This window comes from Zingiber officinale, chromosome 6A, assembly GCF_018446385.1.
Source record: "Zingiber officinale cultivar Zhangliang chromosome 6A, Zo_v1.1, whole genome shotgun sequence".
NCBI lineage: Eukaryota > Viridiplantae > Streptophyta > Magnoliopsida > Zingiberales > Zingiberaceae > Zingiber > Zingiber officinale.
Genome location: NC_055997.1, coordinates 2,145,143 through 2,161,985, shown reverse-complemented (window position 1 = coordinate 2,161,985; position 16,843 = coordinate 2,145,143). Strand labels below are relative to the sequence as shown.

Genomic DNA, 16,843 nt, shown 5'->3' with positions numbered 1-16,843 from the left:
GGATTCATGTAAATCATCTCTTAGATCAAGTAGTAGGAGACATCACTTAAGGAGTGAGAACTCGATCTTACTTTAGAAATGAAGAAAGCCAAGTCGCCTTGATATCTCAAATAGAACCAAAAACCATTGATGATGCCTTGTTTGATCCCGATTGGATTTTAGCAATGCAAGATGAACTATCTCAATTTGAGAGAAGTCAAGTTTGGGATTTAGTTCCTAGGCCTACAAACAAATCGATTATTGATACAAAATGGGTCTTTAGAAACAAACTTGATGATAAGGGGATAGTTGTGAGAAACAAAGCTAGATTGGTTGCTAGGGGTTTCAATCAAGTAGAAGGGTTAGACTATGACGAAACTTATGCACCCGTAGCAAGATTGGAGTCAATTAGGATGATGTTGGCATTTACCGCCCACAAGGGGTTTAAATTGTACCAAATGGATGTAAAATCAGTATTTTTGAATAGTGTTATAAAAGAAGAGATATATGTTAAGCAACCACCGGAGTTTGAAAATTTGGAGTGTCCAAATCATGTATATAAACTTAAAAAAGCCTTATATGGGCTAAAATAAGCTCCCCCGGCTTGACATGAACGATTGTCAACATTTCTAGTATCAAAAGAGTTTCATAGAGGAAAAATTGATCCCACTTTATTCTTGAAAAATAATGGTAATGATATGTTTGTGACCCAAGTATATGTAGATGACATTATTTGTGGTTCTACAAATAAAGATTATTTAAATGAATTCATTAATCACATGGAGAGTGAATTTGAAATGAGTTTGGTCGGTGAATTGATATTTTTCCTAGGGTTACAAATTAAGCAAACAAAAGAAGGCATTTACATTCATCAATCTAAATATGTCAAAGAGCTATTTAAGAAATTTGGAATGAAAAATGCAAAGGAAATATCTACTCCCATGACCACTAGTACTAAATTGGATAAAGATGTTGAGGGGAAAGAAGTTGACTCCAAGGTGTATTGTAGTGCTATAGGGAGTCTTCTCTATCTTATGGCTAGTAGACCTGACATACTTTTTGCCGTAGGTATATGTGCACGGTATCAATCTTGTGCCAAGGAGTCACATTTGAGTGTCGTTAAGTGAATTCTTCGTTATCTCAAGGGGATTCAAAATGTTGGTCTTTGGTATCCTAGAACCGAAACTTTTGACCTAGTGGGCTATACCAATTCCGATTATGCCGAATGCAAATTTGATCGCAAAAGTATTAGTGGTAGTTGCCAATTTCTAGGATCTTCTTTAGTAAGTTGGTCAAGTAGAAAACAACATTGTGTAGCTCTCTCCACAACCGAAGCGGAATATATTGTCATGGGAGAGTGTGTATCACAATTATTGTGGATGACTCATACTCTAGAGGACTATAAACTTACCTATAACAATGTTCAAGTTCTTTGTGATAATGTGAGTACAATCAACTTGACCAAAAATCTCGTTCATCATTCAAGAACGAAACACATAGAGGTTAAACATCATTTTATTCGTGATCATGTAACTCGAGGTGATATCATTTTAAATTATGTTGGATCAAAATCAAACTTAGCCGATATCTTCACTAAACCTCTTCCCAAAGTTGAATTTAGCTTTTTTAGAAGGGAATTGGGAATGCGTTGTATTGATTAAATCACATCCTCCATGATTACTTTACAGGTAAATCATTTTAGGCTTTTCTTCACCTTAAGTTTTGCCTCTCACAAAAACATAGGATTGTCCTCTTAATGTGATTTAGATGGGGGTGAGAGGTTAGGGACATTTATCTTGGTCATAATGCTTGTTATGATGCATTATTTTGGTCAAGAAAAATGATTTTCATATGAAATATTCATTTGTCCAATCATAGGGAAAGCAAGTGTACAAATCATGTGCACTTTGTCCTAGGATTATGATTGGAAATTTTAAAATTATAATATGTATAAAACTTGTTTTTAAAATCCTGATTGACATGTGTAATTGGATGCGAGATATCATTAAACAATTAGATAAGGACTTACTCAAATTATTGAAGATTCCCACAACCTTCGATTTTGTGTAAGTCTTCACTAAAACGAGTTAATTTTTGTTAAACTTTATTTTTCGTTGATAATATGAGACATATATAGTGTCTACATAAAGTTTCGTGATTTTTAGAAGAATGTATAATTATTTGTATATTTCTAAAACTTGGATATGAAAAACTTTTCAAAAATACAGTAATTTTAGACTTCCCAATCGATCGGTAACCGATTGGGAGGCTCGCATTTCATTCCAGAAAACATCTGAAATGATTTTAGAAAAAGGTATGTGTATATATATATATATATATTATTTTTAGTAATTTCCTTTATTGTATAGCTGGGCCTGGCCTGCTGGTCAGTGCTAATCGGTAGGTGAGCTCACCGACGGTTACTCGAATGCGTCCTTAATCGACGGCTACTCTTGCGAGGTCGAACCACTGTCCCGCTTCGCCTTCCTTTCCGGCTGTCCTGCGCTCTTCGCCTTCTAAGATCGGAGCCCCTTCCCCGAGGAGTTCCACCCCAGGTCAGTTTTCAACCGCCCTCTATCGGATCTGTTCGGTGTTTGTGGAAGTATAATTTATAAGTTCTTACTTTGACTGATTTCTAGCCTGTCATCTTCGACTTATGAGGGATCTGTGATCGTCGAAAATTTGAGTAATTATTTGGGACTTGATGTTTTTTTCTCCCAATCCGTGAGTCTTTTCTCATTAAAGTCTATGAATTGCAAAAATCATCTCTATTCTGGTGCCAAATTTCTGTTGTAAAAGTTGCTTACTGGTTATATTAGCAATACTATAATTGATACAGCAGCGTTTTTTTAATTATTATTTAAACTTACAAATTTCTGCTATAACAAATTTTGTTTTCTTGTTCTTGGCTCAATTCCTTTACTACTGTTTGCCCTATTTTACTCGCCGGAACAATGGAAGAATTAGGGGATTGAACTGAAAGTTGTTTCGCTTGCACATCTATTCCAGTAAAACTGGATGATAATGCAGGTGGTATACCTCTGCATGAAGTCATATGTCATTTTTTTTCACATAAGGATCTCCTTGTTCATGTGTTAATGAATAAAAAACATAGACATTTGGAAACAGATCTGTTAGCAAAGTAACATTTCGTCTGTATTTTTTGTGTTTATCTTTTACAGGAAGGAGTTTGCTGGGTGCAGTCATTATTTCCCATCTAATTTTGTATCTTTTATATGAGCTATAGTAACTCCTTACTGATTTTAAATCCTTCCAGGAGATAGTCCATTAAGTTTATGTGGATTTATTGATTTCATCTTCTTTTAAAGATTTAGTAATTGACCTGCAACTTTATGGTGTAACTCCATCAGAATCTTTGTATGTTAAAGCAACATCTAAAGCATTGTTGTGAATCTTTTGCTTTGAATTGTATAAAGGAACTGAGGATCGTTTACATTTATAACTTTGCACAATTAACAATATTTTGTTTGCATCGGAGAAAAAGAAATGCTTTTTTAAACTAGTTTAGTAGTTGTTAGCTCTCAACTGTGGCTATTTTGTGTGGTTTTCATCAAGTAGGGATATACAGTTTGAATTAACTATTTTATGTAACTTATTTTTTTGTGATATTTAATATTTTCACATATGTTTCCAAAAATCAATAAAGGACAAGCTATATTGTTGCATTTCTGATACACTCATTTTTTATTTTTGAATAATCTTGTTGCATTTTATTTTTTTCATACTACCAGCATAAACTGTTCAGATCCAATCTATATGTGTTTTGTGACTTTTGTTTATTTTACAAACTGAGTCAACAGTGTTTGCTGGATTTTCCTTTTTTAAACAGGTTTCCTGAGTTTCAAATTACAAGTCAGGCAGCATATCTGGAGCATTCTGAAAAAAACACATTATGTCGTGTTTTGGATGCTGTGAAGAGAATGACATTAATCGAACTGCTGCCAGTGGCAGTCCTTATGTGGCAAACCAATCAGCAGGTAAGGATACCTAAAATGGTTGCCAGATTTTTTTGTTTCATGTACTATCCCAAATTAAATCAGTATTATTCTGCCACTTCAACTGGATGACTAAATCTCCTTGCTGAGCATCAGTAGCGTTTTTTCCAGTTCTGATGAACATAAATAACTATTTTGTAGGAAGTGATGGAACATATCAAACTGCAAATCCTCCCTCCAAGGGCATACAAACTGTTAAAGCGCAGCCTATTGCAGTCCCAGCTATTCCTCTTGATGAGATAAGGGAGATCACCCAAAATTTTGGCGATGAAGCTCTAATTGGCGAGGGTTCATTTGGTAGAGTGTATTTTGGTGTCCTAAAGAATGGGAGAAGTACAGCTGTAAAAAAGTTAGACTCAAGCAAGCAGCCCGACCAAGAGTTCTTGGCACAGGTTTTCCTATTATTCATACTTATTTCAACCTTGTTAGTTGGGATACCATGCTCATATGAAAATTTTTACAGGTTTCCATGGTGTCACGGCTGAAGCATGAAAATGTTGTAGAGTTGGTTGGTTACAGCGTTGAAGGAAATCTCCGTCTATTAGCATATGAGTTTGCTACAATGGGGTCTCTTCATGACATTCTTCATGGTATGAACCTTTCTGAAGCAAAATTGTCCATTATTGTAATCTTATGTTATTACAGTGGTACATATATTAAAGTGAGTTTTAAAAAACACATACAAACAATATAGGATCAAGCCACTTGCTGCACAGCTCATATAAGGGATGCAGACGTATGTGGACACATATTTTGTCAAAATATTTATTTTTAACTATATTGATGAGAGTATATAGCAATACATGAAGAATAAATTTAATTGTACATCTGCATATCTCATGGGTGTCCATCCTTATTTTAAACCAATTTACCACTTTAATCCCACATAAATCTCTACGCTCTTATCTACCTGTCCAAAAAAAATAGATCGGTCCTAACTGGTCTAACACGCACATGTAACGAGATTCATGTAGTAGTTCATACATTTTAATAAATATATTGAAAATTATAAAGTTTTTAAAAATTTTATGGAAAAATTTATATTGCTCTGGTATTTATTACATTTTTAAATATAATTTCATGTACTAATTTTCGCTACATGAGTTTGTTTGGGCACGTGCATTAAATCAGTTGGATGTTTAGTCTTTTTTTTTTTTTTTTTTTTCCAGGTAGGCAATGGATTCTACTGGATATTAGGATATTTATAGAAGGAACACTTTAGGTCAAACACCCTTTACGTTTGGGAAAAAAAGGGGTGCCTCTTTGACGATTAAAAAAAGAGCATCTTTGATTTTTGCCGAAAGAAGATTTCACATCTACCCCACAATTTATTAATTTAATAAATCTATGAAGCTAGAAATTTCACATCTATCACATAGCATATGGATTATCCAACAAAAAATCTAGATGTGAAAAAAAAAATACTAAATAACATAACAAACTATTTATTTTTTCAACTGCAATTTATTAACACTTACAATGCCAAGATATAACTTGTATATACAAACTTCACTATTGAATTCCTAACTTCATAGTATTTTAAAGGTTTGAGGATGTCAAATTTGATAGGATTTGAAACAATTTGATTTCAGCTCATCTCTGGACTCGGTTGCATACACTAACAACACATTTCTCGCATATACAAATATTAACTTGCATATTGTAGGTCATCTACACATCATACAAGCACATCAAGAGCATTATCTGATTGTGCGTAGGATATACACTAAGTCCTTAGTGTATATATATACATGGTTTCCGGATTTTAAGAATCTTAATCCTTTTTAAGTAAGACTGTCATTACCAGTTTCAAGCCCAATAAATAAGTTGATGTCTGCAATAGGCCCAGACAGCTAACGTTAAATTTGTCTAAATCTATGAACAGAGAAAGTCAATGTTAAGACATGTGTTGATGATGATGATGATGACAATGACAGCAAGACCCCCTTTTGAGGAAGACATGTTGCATCAATAGTCTCGTTACACATTTTACTTCCCTTAGCTTGTCAGTTTATAAATTGAATTACAACTGATAAAAAGGTTTAGTTTCCTTGTAACACTCATTTATTAATCAAATTATTTACAAACAAATCTTATTTGTGCCAGTCAACGTTGAAGTTCTGGAGTAGTTGTATCACTTTCAGATAAAAGTGTGGCCAAATTTTAAGATGCCTCCTAAATGCCTTCCTTTTGTCTCAGTCTGACCTATGAAGTTTCAAAACATCTCACTTTGCTTCTGCCCTCAGAGTTTAGCAAACTGTCTTAGACAGGTTTAAGATTGTCCATTTCTTTTATAGAGAGCTTCATCCTTCATTGGCAATCTGATATTCAGATGTTTTCATTTGACAATGGGTCTTAAACAGTGCTATTTTCTTACATGATGATATTCGAAACAAAATTCAATAAAAGCTTAATTTCATCACTTAAGTAAAGGGGTGTCTTAGCACAACGGTAAAGTTGTTGCTGTGTGACCTTGTGGTTATGGGTTTGAGTTGCGGAAACAGTCTCTTGCAATGCAGGGTAAGGCTACGTACAATAGACCTAGTGTGGTCCGACCTGCATTGGCCGGAGCTTCGTGCACTAGACTGCCCTTTTCATCACTCAAGTAGAGGGACTTGTGGTGATGTTGTGGTGATATTCCTGTTCCTATTCTTGTTGAACAGGTAATTGTTCAGCTTATGTTAATATCAAGGATTGAATATAAGTGCCTAAGTTGCTTTTCATGTGAGAAGGATGGCTGGCTTTTGTCTATATTTCTTGCTCACATGTACAAAGTAATACCTACAAAGAAATGTACTGATTAAACAATTAAGTAGAATTACTCAAGGAACATAGGAAACTACAATTTTTCACATATTAATCTGAATCATTTTTTTTCTCTTGAACAACCAATTGAAGGGGAGCCTTAGCGCAACAGTTGTTGCCGTGTGACCTGGAGGTCATGGGTTCGAGCACTAAGACCCGTCCTCGGACCCCGCATTGGCGGGAGCTTCGTGCACTAAGCTACCCTTTATCTCTTGGTATATACCAATTGAATGTGGTATATCTCGTGATTATTCCAACTGTTAAAATGTTCATCATTTATACCTTTTATTGAGATCTCCTTTCTCTCAGTAATTGATAGTAACGCATATGTACATGATCAGATGGTTCCAAATCATTTGTTTATTTTGCTGCTGAGCTAAATGCTAAAGTAGATATAAAGAGTGAAGCAATAGACGGGATTCCCTCATCATCATGTTGATGCTGTTTGGTGCTTTGTCATATGATGCCATCTATCAAGCTTGCCATGAAAGTGCTTAAAGTTTTGATGGATCAGAAGATTATCTCTAGCATTTTTTTAAAAAAAGTGATTTCTGTTTGAAAGTAGCAAGTTGAAGTCTATAATTATGGATAGGACGAAAAGGAGTTAAAGGAGCACAGCCAGGTCCAGTGATGTCATGGCATCAAAGAGTTAAGATTGCTGTTGGAGCAGCAAAAGGACTGGAGTACCTGCATGAGAAAGCCCAACCTCATATCATTCATCGTGATATAAAGTCCAGCAATGTTTTACTCTTTGATGATGATGTTGCAAAAATAGCTGATTTTGACCTATCAAATCAAGCTCCTGATATGGCTGCTCGACTTCATTCTACTAGAGTTTTGGGGACTTTTGGATATCATGCACCAGAGTAAGTTATTGTAACTTGTCTGCCGATTACATTTCAGGCTAGAACCATTGTGCAACTGAATTATACTTGTTACGTGGTAATCAGCATGCTATTGATTTGAGTTTTTTGTTGGAGCCTACAGGTATGCAATGACTGGTCAGCTTAGCTCTAAAAGTGATGTATACAGCTTTGGGGTCGTTCTATTAGAGCTTTTGACCGGTCGTAAGCCTGTGGATCACACATTACCAAGAGGACAACAAAGTCTTGTCACTTGGGTAAAGTGATTGATTTTTTTAGCTTCTTTCTTTTTATTTAATGGAGTGATGATGTAAAGCTGACTAGATAAATCATCTTAAGTCATTTGGCATATTGAAAATATACAGGCAACACCAAGACTCAGTGAAGACAAAGTAAGACAATGTATTGACTCGAGGCTAAATGCAGAGTATCCCCCCAAAGCAGTTGCCAAGGTAATCATCTTATACTCTACTTTGTAGTATCTCATGTTGAATTTTAGGGCTGAAATAGAGTGTGCTAAAGCGAAAGAATGACTAGAAGCTTAGTGTAGTTTGAGTTCTTTCAATCTTAAACTGAGCTCAATTTTCACTTAAGAACTAGAAAGGTTGGTGAGCTAGACTAAGTTTGTGAATATGGATGAGCTCAAAGTAGAGCTAGACTAAGTTTGAGAATATAGGCTAGCTCAAACATAAACTAAAGATTTTTTTTTTCATTGATAACCTTATAAAACACGCAATATAAATTTTTTAATAACCAAGTAAATCTAGTTCTTAGAACTGATGTATTGGGCTTGATAACATTTCTATTACCATGAATTTGACAAGGAAAAAATAAATATATCTATCTAAATACTTAAACAAGGCTACTTAAATACTAAATTATGGATAATCTGTCTAAAATGAGAAATTTAAGCTACGAATATATAGCATATGACATTAAATACTTAAAAAAGCAATACAAGCCTGTATGTACACATAAAACATTGTTCAAGATTATATGAATTTTAAAATCTAAAAAACACTTGCTAGGAAATAAGCAGTTGAGTCATTACAAGATGCAATGTAGTATGTTGTCCATTTTTTAATAAGAAATAACATATAGTTTATATTAGCAATAATTCATCATGCATATAAAAATACATTTTTATAAACTAGGTACTATATCAAGTCTTAAGTAACTAGTTAAAAATAAATACATTTTTCTTAACAATTATACTATTAGTTTGAGATCTCGTATCATAAAAAGTGACACTAATACATATCATTTCAATTAATTATCAAAATTACATGGTGAATACATATCATTTCAATTAATTATCAAAATTCAATACTGGTTGGCACTGCATATTTTTTCAATGCGATAGTGTTGACACTTGACACATATCAAGATGAATTTTGGAAATGTTTGTTTCATTTTTCTCTTGGTTATCCAAAATTCTAATTCAATTTATTATCTAATTCTTGTAGTTATATTTTGTCAAGGAAATAAGTAAAGAGGTAAAGATGGTTGGAGGAAAACATATAAATTGGTCTTGGCACATATTAAAGTAAGAAGTGAATAAAATTATTTTAAATTCAATTAATTGATACAATCCTATTAAAAATTGAAAATTTAAGTGAAAGAGGATCAAATGGGGGAAAACCTATTTGAATTCAATGTGGCATATTTTTTTTCATTTAGAATATCACTCTCCTAATTTAGAAGATTCTAATATTTTGCTACCGCGGTTAATATCTTATATTTATAGTTAATATCTTGTATTTATAGTTATTCCCTGTAATTAATTATCAATCACGTAATTAGTTGTCAATTTCCTCTAAATTAGAATTTGTAATTAGGTATTTATTTTAGGTAATACCTTATGTATTTATACTGCTCTTATCTATGAATAAGATTATCTTTTCCTCCCAAAACTTCAGGGTATCAGAGCCAAGGCTAACCTTGAAGCTATCATCTCTCTGTCTAAGTCACTGCAACCTCTTTCTCAATCTAAAACTTCTGCCTCAAAATCCATGGCCTATTCCAACCAAACCTCTGACGATTCATTTGCCACAAACACTCATGTTTCTTTCAATATACCAATTAGTTCCCAAACACCAGCCGACTCCTCCCTTGCCCTTAACATCTGTCACAAACTCAATGGTCACAATTATCTTCAATGGTCCTGGTCCATGATGATGTTTGTGGTCGATCGTGGTCGTGATGATCATCTCACAGGGGTAGCCGTTGAACCTGTTGCTGGTGATCCAAAAATCAGAAATTGGAGAACATAAAACAACCTTGTCATGTCATGGCTTATCAATTCCATGATCACCGAAATAGGAGAAAATTTTCTCCTCCAGTCATCAGCAAAAGAAATTTGAGATGTTGCCCGTGAAACATTCTCAATCAGTGACAATACCATGGAGTTATTCCACGTCGAAAGCACTCTCCAAGACTTGCGCCAAGTAGATCAATCAGTCACTACCTTCTTCTCCACATTAACAGGGCTTTGGCAACAATTGGATCATTTTGAATCCCATGAGTGGAAGTGCACCAACGACGCTGCATACTTCAAGAAAATCATTGAGACTAAATAGGTATTCAAATTTCTTATGGCACTTGACAAATTTCATATGGGATTTGACAAGTCTCTTGATGAAGTGCGTGGCTGAATCCTCGGCATGAAACCTCTCCCTAATCTCCGAGAGGTATTTTTTGAAGTCTGTCATGAAGAAAGCCGGAAAAGGATCATGATGGGCACTCTAATCAAGACACATTTGCCTGATTCTTCTGCCTTAGCCACTGCCAGAGAAGAATCCACACCTCTCGCTGCCTGAAAGCAACCTCCAAACCTTGCTCCACGAAGAGGACACTCACGGTGTGAACATTGTGAGAAACCAGGCCACTATAAGGAGACTTGTTGGGATTTGCATGGCAAACTTGCAAATTGGAAGCCTACATGAAAGTATGAACATCGAGGCAATACTACTACTGTTGATGCACCAAAAACATCTCCCTTTACCAAGGAACTGATGGATGCTCTCAGGCAAATCCTCAAGTCTCAAGTCACTACCAATACAACAACCTTTGTGGAGTAGGGTGCAACCACTGATGATTCTCTAGGTACTGAACATTTTGTCTTTCATGTAACAAATTAGCACCCATCCTCCTCTTGGATAGTCGACTCTGGCGCCTCTGATCATATGACAGGTGATATAAGATTATTTATTACATCTATTTCATACTATGGTTCTTAGACTGTACACATAGCTAATGGATCACGATCCAAAGTCATTGGAAGAGGGATTATATGTCTGACACCCACTCTTTCCCTTTAAGCTGTGTTATATGCCCCAGAATTAGATTGCAACTCACTCTCTGCAAGTAAACTTGATGAGCGTGCAATTAAATGCATGTTCATTGGGTACTCCTCGAATAAAAAGGGCTACAAATGTTTCTCGCCTACAACCAATAAATTCTACACTACCATGGATGTCTTCCTTTTTTTGAAAGACGTCCATTCTTCTCCAATTCCAAAATTCAGGGGGAGTTTCGTACACTTGAATCTTAGAATTGGAACTGGTCCTCTCTCATTAACACTCTACTGCATGTGTCTCAGCTACCTTCTGACAATCAACCACCACCTCATTTGGTCGACCAACCTCCTTTGGCGGACCCACCTCAGCCTTTCGATAGTGAACCCAGTCATCTTAATCTTCCAGATAAGTCCATTAAAGTTTTCACGAGGAGAAAACGCCTAGAATAGACTGAGCACAACCAGGAATCAACTCTGAATCCAATAATGCATGAAATAGCACAGGTTGAACCAACAACTAGTCCACAGTCAAAGCCCATGGATTCTAAATCATTAGATAATCTTATCTCCAACTTGGATCTACCAATTGCTTTTCGAAAAAGGACCAGATCCAGTACAATGCATCCAATTTAGAATCACCTGTCATATGCCAGTCTATCACGGAAGTTTAGGATTTTTGTGTCGACCCTAGATAAAATCCATATTCCCAGAGATGCATTTGAAGTCCTACAAAGTCTTGAATGACATGCTGCTATCCTTGAAGAATATCAAGCTCTAATGAAAAATAAGACTTGGGTACCCACACCACTACCACCTAGAAAGAGAGTTGTTGGATGTAAGTGGATTTTCTCCATGAAACAAAAGGCAAATTGAGGTTTTGATCGATTTAAGGCACGTCTAGTAGCAAGAGGATTCACATAGTCCTACGGGATTGACTATCATGAGACCTTTGCTCCAGTTGCCAAGTTCAATACTGTGAGAGTTCTCTTATCTTGTGCCTTAAATCAAGAGTGGCCAATATTCCAGACGTGAAAAATGCATTCTTGAATGGAGACTTAGGTGGCGTTTGGTTCTTTTCTAGGAATCGGAATAGAATGAGAATCATAGTATTGTGGAATGGGAATGGATATGAGTATGAATATCATTCTTAAAAATAATGTTTGATTAGTTGAATATTTTCTATCGGAATAAACTAAAATTTTCTTTTTTACCCTTAGAGGAAAATAAGAGAAAAAATTAGATATGAGAGAAAGTTGAATATGAGAAGGGGAGCCTTGGCACAACGGTAAAGTTGTTGCCATGTTACCCAAAGGTCACATGTTCGAATCCTGGAAACAGCCTCTTGCAAAAAGCAGGGTAAGACTGCGTACAATGGATCCTTCCCCGGGACCCTGCATGGCGGGAGCTTCCTGCATTGGGCTGTCCTTTTTTTTTTTAGAAAGTTGAATATGAGAGAAAAATATGATGAGAGAGAATGATGAGAGAGAAAGTGTCGTGAGAGAGAAAATGTGATGAAAAAGAATAAAGAGAGGGAAAGTGTGATGAGAGAAAATGAGAAAAGGAAATGTGATGGGAGAGCATAATGAGAGATGATGAGGAGAGAGAAAATGTGATGAGAGAGTGTGTGATGCGGGAGATTAAGTAGAAAGAAAGTTTGATGAGAGAGAAACTGTGATGAGGAAAAATGAGGAAAGAGAGTGTGATGGGAGAGAAAGCATGATGAGAGAGTATGAGGAGAAAGTGTGATGCGAGAGAATGAAGAGAGAAAGTGTGATGAGAGAAAATGAGAAGAGAGTGTGTGATGGGTGAGATTGAGGAGAGAGAAAGTATGATGAGAGAAAAAATGTGATGAGGAAAAATGAGAAAAGAGAGTGTGATGGGAGCGAAAGCATGATGAGAGAGGATGAGGAGAGGGAAAGTGTGATGGGAGAGAATGAAGAGAGAGAAAGTGTGATGTGAGAAAATGAGAAGAGAGAAAGTGATGGGTGAGATTGAGGAGAAAGAAAGTATGATGAGAGAGAAAGTGTGATGAGAAAAAAGAGTGTGATGGGAGAGAAAGCATGATGAGAGAGGATGAGGAGAGAGAAAGTGTAATAGGAGAGAATGAAGAGAGAAAAAATATGATGAGAGAAAATGAGGAGAGGGAGTATATGATAGGAGAGATTGAAGAGAAGAAAATAGGATTAGAGAGAAAGTATGATAAGAGGGGACAAGGAGAGAGAAAGTGATATGAAAGAAAAATTGAACAAATATATTAAAAGTATTTTCGTCCAAAACTTAAACTCTCACTCTCATTCTCATCAAAACCTAAGGGAGGATGTGGGTTTCATCAATACCCAAGTTTTTAGATTTCATTCCAAAATTTTAATTATATTCCCATCAACCAAACACAAGGTTTGAGAATGAATCCATTCCCTCAATCTCAAACCCCTAAACCAAACACCACCTTAGTTGAAGAAGTATATATGGAGATTCCGCAAGGATTTGAGAATGGTTGGACAAGAGGGAAAGTGTAAACTCAAGCAGGCATCGCGAGCATGGTTCGAGAGGTTTCCCCAGGTCTTGAAGTTGGATGTCTATTGTCAATCTCAAGCCGATCACACATTGTTCGTTAAGCAGGCCTCAAATGGTAAGGTGACCATTCTAATTGTATACGTCGATGATATAGTACTGAGAGGAGACCATGAAGAGGAAATAAAAAGACTTAAAACTATCATATCCAAAGAATTTGAGGTGAAGGACCTAGGACTTAGATATTTTCTTGGCATGGAAGTCAGTAAATCACATTAAGGAATATCCGTCTCTCAGCACAAATACGTGTTAGACTTGCTTCTTGAAACTGGTATGAGTGGTTGTCGTCCATCGGAAACTCCTATGGATCCTAATATCAAATTGAAGGCTAGAATAGAAGAAGAAACTGTTGATAGGGAGCAATATTAGCGCCTAGTAGGTAAATTGATTTACCTCACTCACACTCGACTAGATATCAGTTATGCAATGAGTTTATGTCGGCCAGTTCCTCACCAACCCTTCGGTTGATCACTTGAATGTTGTTCATTCAATCTTAAGATACTTGAAGGCAGATCCTGAAAAAGGACTTTTTTTTTTTAAAAAAATAACAAATCGATCTAGGAAAATCTTTAGAGATGCTGACTCGGTAGGATCTAAGAGTGTGACCGAAAGTCAGCATCTGGTTATTGTTCATTTATGTAGGGAAATTTGGTCACTTAGCGCAGCAAGAAACAGTCAGTTGTTACTCACAGTAATGCTGAGACAAAACTTCGAGCCTTAGTTCAATGTGTTTGTGAAGGAATATGGTTAAAACAATTGCTAAAAGAGCTTAAAATCAGATTCCAAGGTCCTATACAAGTGATGTGTGACAATCAGTTAGTTATGGCAATGACTAAGAATCTTGTCCAACATGATCGATCAAAACATGTAAATTGATTGGCATTTTCTCAGTGAGAAGATACAAGATAAGATTGTGTTGATGAACTATGTTCCTTCTCATCAACAAGTTGTTGATGTTCTCACCAAGGCTCTATTCAGACCCAACTTCGGTGAACTTAATCTCAGACTCAGCTTAATGAGTATCTATCGTATAGTTTGAGGGGAAGTGTGGAAAGTCAAACTATCATAATTTAGAAGCTTTTAATATTCTGCTATAGCTGTTAATATCTTGTATTTATAGTATTCCTTGTAATAAGTTATCAATCACCTAATTAGTTGTCAATTTCCTATATATGTAATTAGGTATTTATTTTAGGTAATACCTCATGTATTTATACTGCTCTTATCTATGAATAAGATTATCTTTTCCTCTCAAAACTTCACTAACAACACCGCCTCATTTCGACAAAAAACTGAAACTCCACTGCGACTTGGAATTTCAAAGGATTATGAATTTCCTAAGAGATCCAAAATATAGAAAGATATATATCTATATGCTTTGTAGTCAAATATTGTAATACTTGTTAACAAACAACACAGCCTATAGCAAAGAAAATGTATACATTGATTAAGGCAAGAAATAAAATATGTTTCTTGTTTATCTATTTGAAAAAGTTGTCTAGTCAAACCACCGACATTAGCTTGGACATGGATATTGATTTAGCTTGCTTAATTATTATGATTTTGATTGCTTAAGCTTAAATAGTCCCATAAGCAGCTTAGAGCCACATAGGCCTTTTTTAATGAATGTTGTAACAAACTCACAAATCTGGCATATTGTTATAGATGCTAATATCTAGAAGGTAAAACAGCTTTATATAAAACTACTGTAATGCTATTTAAACCCATCTCACCTATCTACGTGTGCTGGGGAACCTGATTATACTTCTATCTGATAACCAATGAATTGCTTATAGTGCTTGCTCAATGAACTGTCTTCTAGTGTATAATCCCATAACAAACTAATGAACTTTCTTCTAGTGCTTGTTTGTTATATGATCTTTCTCCATGTCATGAGATTTTATAGGAAATCTAAATTTGGTTATCACAGAAATCTTACAGATGTAAATCCCATATGAACTGAGGTCATATTGGGCGTGTAAGCATGTCAGGGTTTATAACTCGGTAATTAAGCATTCCAACTGCAAAGTAACAGTAATTATATTTCAAATCATCTAATTTTAGAAATTAATATTTCTATTTGTTTTTTCAGTATTCCTTTTCCATATTGAAAATGATTTACTAGAGATCTTCAGTTATTTTTTGTTCTCAGAAATAGTTTTCTTGAGATTTTGAAGTCTGATACCAAAAGAGACATCAAGCAAAACTACTTTGATTATTTCCTCTGTCTGAAGTTCGTAACTAGAATTTAGTCCAATTTGATTTTGCACGACTCAAATGACCTATTATCACTTTCCTTTCATTGTATTCATAGGTTAAAAAATATATATAATGCTAGCAATCTGGACCTTGATATTGTCATTGGCAATTTTTATCAATTTGAATACACTGATGATATGCAAGTCTGAAAGGATACGATGAACTTTAAATAATTAGGACATGATGATGCTTTCATTTTGTCGAATAGTTTGCTGCTGTGGCCGCATTGTGCGTGCAATATGAAGCTGATTTCCGGCCAAACATGAGCATCGTCGTCAAAGCTTTACAGCCGCTACTGAATACTCGGTCCGGTCAACCTGGAGAAGGCCCTGGAATGTGAACCCTATCATATGTCTAGAGTTAAGTGCAGTCCTATCCTAACCTGTAGATTTTATATACCACCATTGTTCTCGATGGATCCATTATTTCAAACCTCTGCCCACTAGTTTTGAATATCCTTCGAACTCGAATTTGTCCTGTGAGTATGATCTCGGATTGTTCCACAAGTTGCATTATGCTTTCTTGTTCTAAATGCATTTGTAAAATTCGATATGATGGCAAAGTGATAGGACTTGTTGGCCAGGCAAACTCTGAGATCGATTCATTTTGATGTACTTTCAAAATAGCCTTCGACCACCCTTAAAAGAAAAGGAAATTTACATGTAGTCCTTAATCAGAAATAAAATTTTACATGTAGTCCTTATTGATAAAAATTTATTTTCACTCCCCAATCAAATATAATGGATATTAATTTACCTAATTATTTCTGATATTTTTAGTTATAAAAAGTCTAAAAATAAATATAATTCTTCTTAAATTCAACACATTAAATTAAAATTTCGTATATTTTTTATCAAATTGAGCACGATTCTTTTTCCACCTCAATTTGATAAAAAATATATTAGATTTTTTTAAAATGGTACTTAATTGAATGTAAAATATACTATATTTTCTTTAAACAATGCTGAATTAGGAGGAATTATATTAAGTAGGAAAAAAGTCGTGTTCTATTTGATAAAAAATATACTTTTCTAGTTTAAAGTGTTGAATTT

The 16,843-nt window shown here is 35.1% G+C and overlaps 1 protein-coding gene across 2 annotated transcripts; it reads left to right on the top strand.

The window, feature by feature from the left end:
- Window positions 1–2,377: 2,377 nt before the first annotated feature.
- Window positions 2,378–16,343, top strand: LOC121995571 (pto-interacting protein 1-like). Of its 2 annotated transcripts, XM_042549296.1 has the most exons (9): window positions 2,378–2,534; window positions 2,619–2,703; window positions 3,830–3,977; window positions 4,137–4,387; window positions 4,459–4,585; window positions 7,393–7,666; window positions 7,788–7,920; window positions 8,029–8,115; window positions 16,000–16,343. In XM_042549296.1, exons 3-9 carry the CDS (start codon window positions 3,893–3,895, stop codon window positions 16,129–16,131), a joined length of 1,089 nt encoding a protein of 362 aa, XP_042405230.1. In that variant the 5' UTR covers window positions 2,378–2,534; window positions 2,619–2,703; window positions 3,830–3,892; the 3' UTR covers window positions 16,132–16,343. The 2 variants fall into 2 exon arrangements, with proteins under 2 accessions (XP_042405230.1, XP_042405229.1); XM_042549295.1 differs by lacking the exon at window positions 2,619–2,703.
- Window positions 16,344–16,843: the final 500 nt, after the last annotated feature.